Genomic DNA, 12,242 nt, shown 5'->3' with positions numbered 1-12,242 from the left:
CCCACCTCATCACACAATGCCCATGTGACTGTCAGACTTTCATTTCAAATGGAATCTCTCCAGCATCTTTCCCTGTCTCCGGGGCTTGCAGGCACAGAGAAGACAGCTTTGGGCAGATTTCAATGTGGGCTTTGTGGAAATGAGTCCTAGATTTTGACTGTCCAAGGATCCCAGTGGAACCCTGTGACAGCTGGAAGGGAATCTGCTTTGTATTCTCCTGGGGAGTTTGACCAGGTCCACATTTCTGGCCTCCTTGTTGGGAAAGACCTCAATGTAGATGTCTTTTTGTTGTAAAAGGGAGGGGCAGATAGAACATCCAACAAACAAAAATGTAGGTCATGCTAAAGGTGGCACCTTCCCAGTCCTCCCCACCACTACCCCATGCCCTGTTGGGCAAAAGAAAAAGACACATTCAGGGCTCCTTTGAAAAATTCATAATGCTCCAAAAGATGAAGGATAAACAAAGACCAAGAAATGAGATGTACACAGTCACCATACTCTGAAATATCTTTAGCCTGACTGTTAGAGAATGGTACAGATGAAGAAAAAATTTCCAGGTGCGTCATAACTACTGTTAATGGTTTGGATGTGAGGTGTCCCCCAAAAGCTCATGTGTGAGACAATGCAAGAAGGTTCAGAGAAGAAATGATTGGGCGGTAAGAGTCTTAACCCAATCAGTGATTTAATCCCTTAATAGGGATTAACTAAGGGGTAACTGAAGTAGTAGGGTGTGGCTGGAGGAGGTGGGAATTGGGGCATGGCTTTGGGGTATGTATTTGTTATCTGGCAAGTGGAGTCTCTCTCTGTGCTTCCTGATCACGATGTGAGCTGCCACCCTCCATCACACTGTCCTGCCATAATGTTCAGCCTCCCCTCAAGAGCCCTGAGGAATGGAACTGGCCTTCTATGGTCTAAAACCCCTGAAATTGTGAGCCCTCAAATGAACCTTTTCTCCTCTGTAATTGTGCTGGTCAGATCCTGTTAGTCACAGTAGCAAAAAAGCTAAGTGCTCGATTCAGCAGCACACACACTAAAATTGGAACGATATGGAGAAGATTAGCATGGCCCCTTCACAAGGATGACACGCAAATTCCTGAAGCCTTCTATACTTTTGAAATACAGATCAAAACTTCTCTAAGATTTCATCTCACTCCAGTCAGAATGCAGCTATTAAGACTACAAACAATAATAAGTGTTGGCGAGGATGTAGGGGGAAAAGGCACACTCACATTGCTGGTGGGACTGCAAATTGGTGCAGCCAGTATGGAAAGCAGTATGGAGAATCCTTGGAAAACTGGGAATGGAACCACCCTTTGACCCAGCTATCCCACTCCTCAGTCTATACCCAAAGGACTTAAAAACAGCTTACTACAGGGACACAGCCACATCAATGTTTATAGCAGCACAATTCACAATAGCTAAACTATGGAACCAACCTAGATGCCCTTCAGTGGATGAATGGATAGGGAAACTCTGGCATATATACACAATGGAATATTATTCAGCATGAAAAGAGAATAAAATCATGGCATTTGCAGGTAAAGGGATGGAGTTCGAGAATATCATGCTAGGTGAAGTTAGCCAATCCCAAAAAACCAAATGCCAAATGTTCTCTCTGATTTAAGGATGCTGATTCATAATGTGGTGGTGCGGGGGGCATGGGAGGATTAGATGAACTCTAGATAGGGCAAAGGGGAAAGGGGGAGGAGGGGAAGGGAGGAGAAATGGGGGTAGGAAAGACGGTGGAATGAGATGGACATCATTCCCCTAAGTACATGTATGAAGACATGAATGGTATGACTCTTGTTTGTGAACACCCAGAGAAATGAAAAATTATGCACTATATGTGTACTATGAATTGTAATCCATTATGCTGTCATATATAACAAATTTAAAAAAAAAAATCTGACCAAAACAACTAAACAAGAAGCTTTCCTCGAGATGTAACTTTGATCCCACTTGCTATGCTAAGGTTCCACTCCCCATCCAGAGAAAAAGCACCAGCCCCCATCCATGGAAGGGCTTCCTAGCCCACCAGAGAAGGGCTCAGCTGCCTCAGCCCTGAGTCTAATGCAGAACTGCTCACATCAAGAACAATAGCTCATTGAATGGACACGGGTGGATCTATCAGAAAGTCAGAAACTGGTGGCAAGGACAGAGTGATTGGGAAAGAGTTGGAGCAGGACTATGCAGAGGCCGCTTACCCCAGGAAAGTGGTCCTTGAGCAACTTTGCGGTTTAAACCAGAGTGGGTCTGCTGAGTAAGGTTCTCATGTCTGAGCTGTTTTTGGAGACACTTCATGATTCACACCCAAATCATACAAGACGAAAGAAAATACTGGATGAAATCAAGCCAAACATTAAGTTTTGGGGAAAGATTTTTATTGGACAAATTAGAAAAATATTGGTATTGTGCTTCAGAGAAACCCACTTCTTTCCTCTGGCTGCAGGGGCAGAAACAACTTCAGTGGCAGATGGAGAGGGAACAGGAGTTGTTTGAAGTGAGCTTGCTCCATCCTCCCCAGGCTGGCCGCAACCCCATGCTCACACCCACCGTGCTAATCTGGCAGCCTTGGCCAGAACCAAGGGGAACGTCCATTGATAGTAAGGACTCAATTATATGGCTGGGTTATGGAAGAGGCAAGCGGGACTTGAATGAAGACTCCCTGCTTGGACCAGTCAGGGAAGCTGCCTGAAGTTGGTTGTTTGCAGCTGAGCTCCAGAGTTTGGCCAAGTGGATTTATGTCCCTTGTAGATACCATCCGCTAGAGGAAGCCCAGAAGGCACTACCATCCTCCAGAAGAACCCAAAGTGATAGTGTGTTTTAGTCAGTTTTTTCGCTGCTGTGACTAAAGGACATGACCAGCACAATTGTAGAGGAGGAAAGGTTTATTTAAGGGCTTATAGTTTCAGAGGTCTCAGTCCATAGACAGTTGGCTTTCTTCCTCAGGTCTCCAGGTGAGGCTGAACAACATGGCGGAAGAATGTGGCAGAGGGAAGCAGCTCACATGGTGATCAGAAAGCAGAGAGAGATATCTCTACTAGCCAAATACAAATATATACCCCAAAGCCACGCCTCCAATGCCCCACCTCCTCCAGCCATACCCCACCTGCCTTCAATGACAACTCAATTAATCCCATCAAGTGATTATTTCACTGATTGAGTTAAAGCTTTCATAACCCAATCATTTCTCCTCTAACCCTTCTTGCATTGTCTCATACATGAGCTTTTGGGGGACTCCTCATATCCAAACCATAACACAGTGAAAACAGCGAATCTGAGGGAGCTCTTCAATCATTTATCTTCTGAGTCCCTAACAGGTGCTGAGTGGATTAGCAGAAAGGGAAGAGGGGAAAAGTAGAAATAAGTGATGAATACAGGTACAAATTAGCAGCATGTCCGTCCATGCCAGGCCCTGGAGTATCCATGCAAATTAAGTCTTTTTTTTTTTTTTTTTTTGCTACAGGGGATTGAACTCAGGGGCACTCCACCACTGAGCCACATCACCCGCCCTATTTGGTATTTTATGTAGAGACAGGGCCTCACAGAGGTGCTTAGTGCCTTGCTTTTTCTGAGGCTGGCTTTGAACTTGCAATCCTCCTGCCTCAGCCTCCTGAGGCACTGGGATTATAGGCATGGGTCACTGGGCCCAATGCAAACTGAATTTTAAGATCAACATCATTCTTCAGTTTCTATGGCTTCTAATTATTCTAAAACAAACCAACAAACAAAAAACCCAGTTCTTTCTTCACTTAGCAAGGCTCCCATGGAGCTTCATAGTACAGATGTCTATTAGTGGACCATAGTGGGCCAAGATTATTATAGAACCACACCTGAGACAGAGATATGGGAAAGCCAGGCTTAGACAAAGTCACAAGAGACCAAGATTATTTGCTTAGGGCAAACCATGTGACTCTAGAGACTCTGTATCTACACGCGTTGTATATGCACACATACCCATGAAGCCCTTGCCAATGCTTATTATAGCACTCTACACCAACTGAATAATCCAAATGTGTCCTTTAGAGGTCCCCTAAGTATCCTTTACCACCACGTCCTCCCAAGCTTTAGAGTGACTGAATAGAGTTCAATACAACCAGGATAACACACACACAAGGTGCCGGAATAACCACCACTGACCCCAAGGTGTCTTGGGGTCTGCTTTGCTACCCCAGATTCTTGGCTTGCATTATTCCATTTATTCTAACAACCAAGCAATGAAACATACATTCTGATTATGGCAGGTTTATCAGGGACAAATGATGCTCAGAGAGGCTGTGTAACTTGCCTGAAGTCATAGAGCGGGGATATATCAGAACTAGAAATTAAGGATGACCAATGTGACACTAAAGTTGAGTTCCTTCCACTTTGCTAAAGTCTTTTGCTTAAGAGGAAGATGCAAAACTTGGAACAGAGTCAAATTACACTTATTGATCATGTTCAAGTGGGCTAATTCATGTAACCCCTGTGGCTGATACCTCTCCCTAAACATCTGGTGGCTCAGAGTAGAGAGGGTCCAGATGAATGGGACAGATGGTCTATTGGGCTGCCCATTCCTTATGTTCTTCTCATGGATCAACTGCAACAGGTTCATCCTGTCATCTCGCTAGTGAGATGTGGGGCATTTTCTTGGGCCTCCCTTCCCCATATATGGCACCTTGACCCTGGGTATCATTTTTGGTGAAGCCACACTCAGGTCAGTGTTTGAACAGTGATAAGAACTGAAATGACTTGAATGGGCATTTCTACTATCAAGAGATGAATAGTGTCAGTTGAATGGCCTGCTTTTTAAGGGACCTTTCAGTACCCCCTTAGTCGTCACAACTCTGGAAAGCAAACCAGCTGGTCTAGCTATAAAAAGCCATTTGCTTCATGACCAGAAGATGGAGATACAAAGACGAGACAGACAGTGTGAATAGGCCGTGCAGGGGGCAGCTGACCATTTCCATTGCTGCAGAGAGAGGGAGCTACCTGGGTGACTTCTGACATCTGGTTCCATTTCATTCCCTCTTTAAAAGACAATAAATAGGAAGTCAATTCTTCACTGGAGAAGCTTCAGGTTTGATTATTTCTTTAACTCGGTTTCATTCCAACTTGGAGTTTAAAAGCCTGGGAGCCCATGCTTAGCTCACCAAACACGTAACTCCTAAACAACCCCAAAAAGGCAGCCTAGACATGGGTCATGTACCAAGATGTTTAGATACAAATATGTCTTTAGATTTAAATGTGATTCAAAAATCGTCAGTCCTTTCCATCAGACTTTTTAATAATTCTAAGTTATATTTGAAATGAGCTAACGAGTTAATTCAGTCTTTTTCTGATAAAAAAAAAAGACTGTTGCAATTAAATGTTACCATAAGACCCATCGGGAAGCATGCATATGGGATCCACATGATGTGGTCATGACTCCATTAATACCAGCGCGATTAGAGCAAAGTTGGATGATGATGGAGCTCTCACATGAACTGTTTCTAAACAATGACGCAAGCGTGAAGCGCATTGGTCCCCAGAACACTTTGCCAACAGATATTTGCATAGCAGGCTCTGCTGCTATTTTCTAATTCTGATGAAAGGGGGAAAGACGTGGGATGAACAGTATGTGTGCATTTATGAACATGCGTGTATGTGTCTTTGCTAAAGAAAATGACTTACACCTTCTTTAAATCACTGTTCACTGTATTACTCTTCATACTTTTAGATCTTCTTTAAAATTAAATACACATACACAAAACCAGAGGGATGTCCTTTTTGCAACATATTGTACCTAGTCCCAGGATGGCAAGCCGATGGCACCCTTGCTGCCAATGTCCCTCCAGAGTCCAGAGGAGATCCTGCCAGTGGATCTGGCCCCTTCCCTACAAGCCGAGCTACTGTCTGACACTCTACTGTCTTCAATTCAGGGACCTAGGGAGCCTCTATCCAGGGGCCAGGGTTGCTGGCCATGGGCTAACCTAGATTTGGCCTAACCCTGCTCTCAAAGAAACTGAAAAAGATGTGAGAGAAAGAAAGTGGTTTATATACCAGGTCACCAAACAATGCTACTGGGCATGATAACTCAGGTAGGAAATGGAGAACATCTTGCTTTCAACACAAAAGGTGTAAATACCTTCTATGAATGAGGCATTGGGTTTAAACAATGTAATTTGGAATGAACTTTTAGGAATCCTGAGGTTCAATTTGTTGTAGTAAGTGTGATTTATAATAGTGAGTCTGAGGCTTGATTATGAGAGTCTATTTATTGTATAAAAAGTACCTATAATAATGGATTTCAAGCTGTCTAGGGTTAAACAAAAATTTCCAGATGTTCACAGATCATTATTGAAATAAATACATAAATGCACTTAGATAGATGTGGCTTTATAGATAAAAACATAATAGGGAAAATACTTATCCTACGTTATTGACATGTGTCAAAATACTAGTTATAAACTATTAACCTTTACAATATTATGAATCGTGTAGTTTTAAAGGGAAAATTGCCGTAAAGCACCATCATCGTAGAACTTGAAGAAAGTCTCGTAAAATCACAAAAGGGAGAAATGCAGACATGAGTATTTCTCTTACCAGAGGCCTGAGTTCTGGATGTGTCAGGATATATCCATTATTTGTGATTGCAAAGGCATAACCGTGAATCCCCAACTGTAAAGAGGAAGCGAGAGAGAAACCTTCATTAGCTTGCTCCCTGGCGAATTCACAAAGCAGAAAGCAGCCCGACATTTAGTAATTTACAGCTTAAACTTGGCATTCATAACCCTTATCAGCACAATATTTCATTAAAATGAATGCAAGGCACTGATCCTTGACATTTGGTGGAAATGAAGACCTGTCACAGGATAAGCTCCGTAAATAGCACAATTTAAAATGTCACAGTCCCACGTTGGCATCCGAGGGCTTGATTTTGATTTATTTAAAACAAAAACAATTACTTTTTTTTTTTGTTAACAACCAACTGGCTAATGTTTCTGGAAAGACCTTAGGTCCAAAGTGAACAGCGCTTTTTTCAATCCAGCATTTTTTCTCTACATAAAAATAAAGAAGGGGTCCTCACCCTGCCTCACTTTTAGGTTTCCTAAAATCCCAGACCCTTAGGAGCCATCTCAAACACACTCTCCCCTGGGCTGTCATTTTCCCTAATTCTTCAAGGATAAAAGTGTCCCCACCAGCCTCTATAGGAGCCTGCCAACCCCTTTATATCCTTTAGTCTTTAAATTGTGTGACTGCCAACTCTTTCTTGCATGCTTCTACCCTCACAAAGCCTGGGTAATTTTCTATGCAGAGCCTCACTTAATTTATGTTTTCTGACTAAATGGGACTATGGGAAATAGTTTGTGAGCAATGAAATGTTTTATTAGCTTAAAAAAGTATGTAATCAAATTTAACACTGCACTTATTTAAATAATAATCCCGGCTTTTTGACAATATTTCTATTACACAGTTGACTGCACCCATTGGCTACAATAAATTTACCTACAAATCATTCATGTATTAAAATGGCCTCTGGCATAAAACCCATACTGATCTCTCTCTCTCCAATAAAAGAAAACGTAACCCACTTTTTCCAGAGCAGTTTAAAGGGAGAGGAAAATAAAAATTTCTCTCTCTCTCTCTCTCTCTCTCTCTCTTTTTCTCCCCCAAGGAGTAAATCTGAGCCCTCACTATTATTTTGCTTTAAATTCTCTGCCACTCATATTCTTGGATATGATACTATTTAAATGATCCAGACAACAGAGTTTAAAAGCCAGGAATGACCCTGTCTGCTTGTTAGCTTAACGTCAAGGTGATGTGAAATTAACTTCAGAGAATTTAACACTGGCAATTAAAAGTTTCCGTTGCATTACATAAAGCAAACATGCACGTGGTTGTCAAGGGCGACAGACGTTTTTCTCCCGGAGTTACCTTGCACGGCAAGTCTTAATAAGATTCTACTTGACTCTAATGATAAAAGTATATTTCATTATGCTGTGAAAGATAAACTAGAGATTTCCTATCCTTTGAGATGTATATCGTCTCTTTTCATCTTGTCTCTTGGAAAAATGTCAGACACAGTCAACACTGCATTAATTACCATGATTATATTCTAGTTTAATATGGGCTGGGAGGGTCAAAAAGGACTCTTTGAGAGTTTGGCTTTTTCCATTCAAGGTAAAGGTGGTACTTGATTGGAAATTCAAACCTCAACATCAGACCAAACAAATGGTATTTTACAGTCAGCTTATAGTATTCCGTGTGTCCTCCTGTTCGCGACTTTGGCTCTTGTTTTGCTGGTGGGTCTCAAGAGAAGGTGGAATCCTCACCCATGATCTGTACTTTTCTCATATAGCATTTATCAGAATGATAATAATCCATTATTCATGAGGTTGATCTTAAGTAATCAAGGCATCAGTCAAGGTCTTCAATGGCTTAATACTCGCCTTCTTCTGCCAGAAGACAAATTCCATGAGGGCAAGGTCTTACCATGTGGTTAAAAATATATATTTTAATATATATGGGGGAGTGGTTGGGATGGAGGGAAGTGGAATAGGAAAAAGAACAAGGAGAAAAGAAAGAAAAAACGTAGCACCAATTCACTGTTCCCTCTCTGGAGTGCAGAAGAGCTGACCTTCCTGCCTCATGTCCTTCACTCGCTGTCTAAATTCCATCTCTGCTTCCTCATCACCCTTTCAGGCTTCAAGCTATTACACTCTGCCTTTGCCCCGCTGCCATCCCTCAAGATGCCACCCAAACTCCTCTCTCTACAGTGGGCAGGGGCCTCCTAACTGTCTAACCCTGCAGCACATTTTTCCAGAATCTTCCTCCCTGACACTGTTCCCTGAGCTTCCAGCCCCACCCTTCTCCTCTTGTAGGATCTTCTCTGTCCCTTCCTGAAACTCATTCTCCCTCAGTTTCTGTCCCCAGGGCTTTCCTCTGCCTTACTCTGTACTCCCTCTGTAAGCTCCCGTCACCCATAGGCTGCTACCTCCTGATCTCTTCTGCCTCCCTTGTCTCCTGCTGGGTGTTGGAGCTCTGTTCCTGGCCATCCCTTGGGCACCTGGGCTTACCCAGAAGGACAGAGGCTCCTTCCCCTTCTGGTCCCGTCGCTGGCCCTACCACCCACCCAGATTCCCCAGGTGAAAAACTAGAGAGCATCGTGCTTAGCCTCTTTTTGCTCTTTCATCTCCAACCCCTTATTCCAAATAACCACTGAATGTTTCTACTTTTTCCTTCTAGATATTCTTCAGATTCACTCCTGCTCCCCGACCCTGGCACCACAATATTAATTCAATTGATTTCTACAGTAGGTCTCACTCCTCTTCCTGCCGCAAAGACTAAGTAACTCTCACCATGAGGCTCACCTGGGCAAAGCCCACAAAAGTCTCTTTTGTATGTCAGGTAGTCTCTGTGGGTCTGTCTATCGGGTATCCCTGGAGTCTGTCCCTTACCTCAGTAACCAAACTGCCTGCCTCTCCCTACTGCCTCTCAGGGCACACAGCAGTGACACCACCTGCAGTTACTTCTCCCACCAAGACCTGTTCTCACAGCTGCCCACATTCTCATCCATGCCACATGCTTAGCCCCCAACTCACCTTCCATGAAAAGTCTCTCCTGACCCTCTCGGCTCTCTTCTTTCTATACCTTGTTCCCATAAAATCCTGAACAAATTCTCATTACTACCTTTACCCTGATGTATAAAAATGCTGGACTTTCTTTCTTGCCTCCCAACCCTAGCTAGTTCTCCTTCCTTCCTCTGGCTTGTTTCTAAAAAGCACCCAAGGACAACCCTTTTCTTTGTAAAAGTAAGCCACTTCTTTCTTTCATCTTGGATGTCTACAGCCCCTAACACAATGGCAAGCACGTGGCAGGTGCTCAGTTAAAGTCTGCATGTATTGTAGACATTTATCACTTTAGTCAAATCTTATCTCTTTCATTTTGGAAAGTTCAAACTGGAAGTTAGCATTCAAAAGGAAGCCAAGGAAGCTGATCTGCTCTGGCACATGCAGAGCCAGACCTTCTCCACCTTGTACCTGAGAGTCTTGTTGACATTTAAAACCATCCAGTTAAAATCCTTCCCAGAACATTCTGAGAAAATGGCATCAGAATGTTCTGTCTGTGGGTTGGTGGCACTTAGGTGTTATCTGATGTAGGTGTTAAGAAGAGAAACTCTGCAAACCTCTGTATGCATTCTGTGCATGAATCTGTCCCAGAATCAAAAGCTCATAATATGACAATGGCCAACCCTCGGGTTTGGCCACAAATCAATATGTTGATGAAATCCCAAACTGATGTTTCATCCAAAATAGAGCCAGTCTTCCTGTCCATTCTCATGTGCAGTCCCGTGGAGTAATAGAGAACAGATTGGACACAAGGCCTTCCAGCACAGGGGGCTGCCAAATGGGCCCTGGACCTGAAGCCCGCTCCCCTGGAGGCCGGGAGCCGCCCAGACCCCAGCCCGAGGAAAGGAGCATTTCCCTTCCAAGAGGAGGGCCTTTGGGCTAATGAAGTGAACCCAATTATAAAATGGCTCGTTATGGTAACAGAGGCCGTGGTGTCTGGAAATTATTGCTGGGGTGTCTGGAATTCTTAATAAAAATTACAGGAAGTCTGATCGCTTGTGGGAAAATCTATGAAGTTGAGGGAGAAAGAAAGAATTCTATCTTCTGGGAAAACCCCAAGAGCCAAGAACTGACTCATCTTTACAAGGTGTTAATGAGAAGGGCAAGGTCCAGACCGAACCCTGCTCCCTGGAGCTCTCCTCTCCTGGTTATCCCTGGTGGACATGCACACCTTTCCCAAGGCTCTCCACGGTAACCAGAGGAGGGAAGGATGTCTTAGGTCCATGCATGCTATTTCTGGGTCTGATTTCGAGCTTGGCCCTTGGGAAAGCGTAAAACTCAAGTGTTTGGCATTTCAAACCCTGCCGGTTAATTTCCTGTAGCGAACCTTCCCCTATTCTCTTGGTATGCTTTGTTTCATTCATCTTTTACTAGGTGGGCAATGTTAAAAAAAAAAGTTATTTCAAGTATCTTCAAATAAAAAGGAGACCAAATGGTACCCACTTCATGGAAGTGGAATAAGGATTCAAATGGGAATAATTCATAGAAAGTACTTTGGATAACACCCCACTTTGCAGAAAGAAGTTCAATAAATGTTCTATTGTATTTTACTTATTGCTATAATTTTATTTTAACTTTTTAACTATTGTTCTAACCATCACGATTATTAATGTTCTTACTTTTCTTAGTGGCACTGGAGTTTTTAGAGGCTAAAATCATGCATGGCTTTTCCACCTGCAAGCTACAAAACTTGGCAAGGTGTTAAAGATTTCTATGCCTTAGTTTCTTTAGCTGTAAAATGGAGACAAAATAATATTTACCCATTATGAAGACCTAATGCTATAAAGAGCTTAGCACATTGCCTGGTACTGGAAGCTTTGAGAAACTGACCCATAAAGTAATTGTTAATGTTTCCATATTATATTTATTCTTCCTTGATTTATCAGGCACAAAACAAGTTGAGTCTGCACTCTTTAAAGGTAACTGAATCTCCCCTCCTCCCACCCCTGGCTTTTAGTTTCTGGGTACCTACTGTTTCTAACACTGGATTATGTAGGTTTTGATCAACCAGAAGTCTTCCATGCATCTGGAAACTTAACTCCAACTTTAAAAGTCTCGGTAGATGAAACTGGCTGTCACTGTTTGACAGAAGGAAAACAAAGAGTTTGTGGGAGTTGTCCCTACCACGGCATCGACAATAAATCTGGGAAATCTCCAGAGTTGCCACTGTCTTCCTCTACCTGAAGCCCAGAAAGGCTGATGGGCCTCACTACTGAGATGAAATCAGGTCTCAGCAAATAAGGCAAGATGGCTTAGGAAGGAGCTCCTGGCAGCCAACAATCCCAGATTCCTGGCCGTTCTCCAAATGGAGGCAAAAGGAACTCTCACTAATCTATGAGTGGGCCCCAGATGGGCCAGCGGTCATCTTGGTGCTGGGGGAGGAGGGAATACATGTGCTTTCAACTGGTGTCCCTGAGTCAGTGTCACCTCAGCCCATGAGCACAGGGGGTGGTGCTCTGACCCCTCTCACACCCCTATACTTAGAGGGCCCTAGGGCAGTCCTAAGTGCCTGGATTCCACCTTAAGTGGACCCTCCTTCCCACTTGTTGATCGGCTTCCCTCTCCATTAAGGAATTGACAGAGTTCTCTGCATGGGATCCAGGAACTCTGTGCTGTCTTTTTGCAAAACACACCAGTCACGTCAATACCGTG

General features: G+C 43.3%; 1 protein-coding gene and 1 non-coding gene across 2 annotated transcripts in view; one reads left to right on the top strand and one right to left on the bottom strand.

Annotated features, from left to right (window-relative positions):
• Cacna2d3 (calcium voltage-gated channel auxiliary subunit alpha2delta 3) overlaps window positions 1-12,242 on the bottom strand; it is an 872,527-nt gene that overhangs the window by 212,891 nt on the left and 647,394 nt on the right. Inside the window, exon 17 of the mRNA XM_027947835.2 lies at window positions 6,565-6,639. Coding sequence (XP_027803636.1) covers window positions 6,565-6,639 — 75 coding nt within the window. The remainder of the gene's footprint in view (window positions 1-6,564; window positions 6,640-12,242) is intronic.
• Window positions 1,007-1,113, top strand: LOC114102383 (U6 spliceosomal RNA). Its single transcript, XR_003584501.1, has one exon. It is a non-coding gene; the product is annotated as a U6 spliceosomal RNA (small nuclear RNA).

This window comes from Marmota flaviventris, chromosome 1 (assembly GCF_047511675.1).
Source record: "Marmota flaviventris isolate mMarFla1 chromosome 1, mMarFla1.hap1, whole genome shotgun sequence".
NCBI classification, from domain to species: Eukaryota; Metazoa; Chordata; class Mammalia; order Rodentia; family Sciuridae; genus Marmota; species Marmota flaviventris.
The sequence above is the reverse complement of the archived record's forward strand: the minus strand, read 5'-3'. Positions and strand labels throughout refer to the sequence as shown.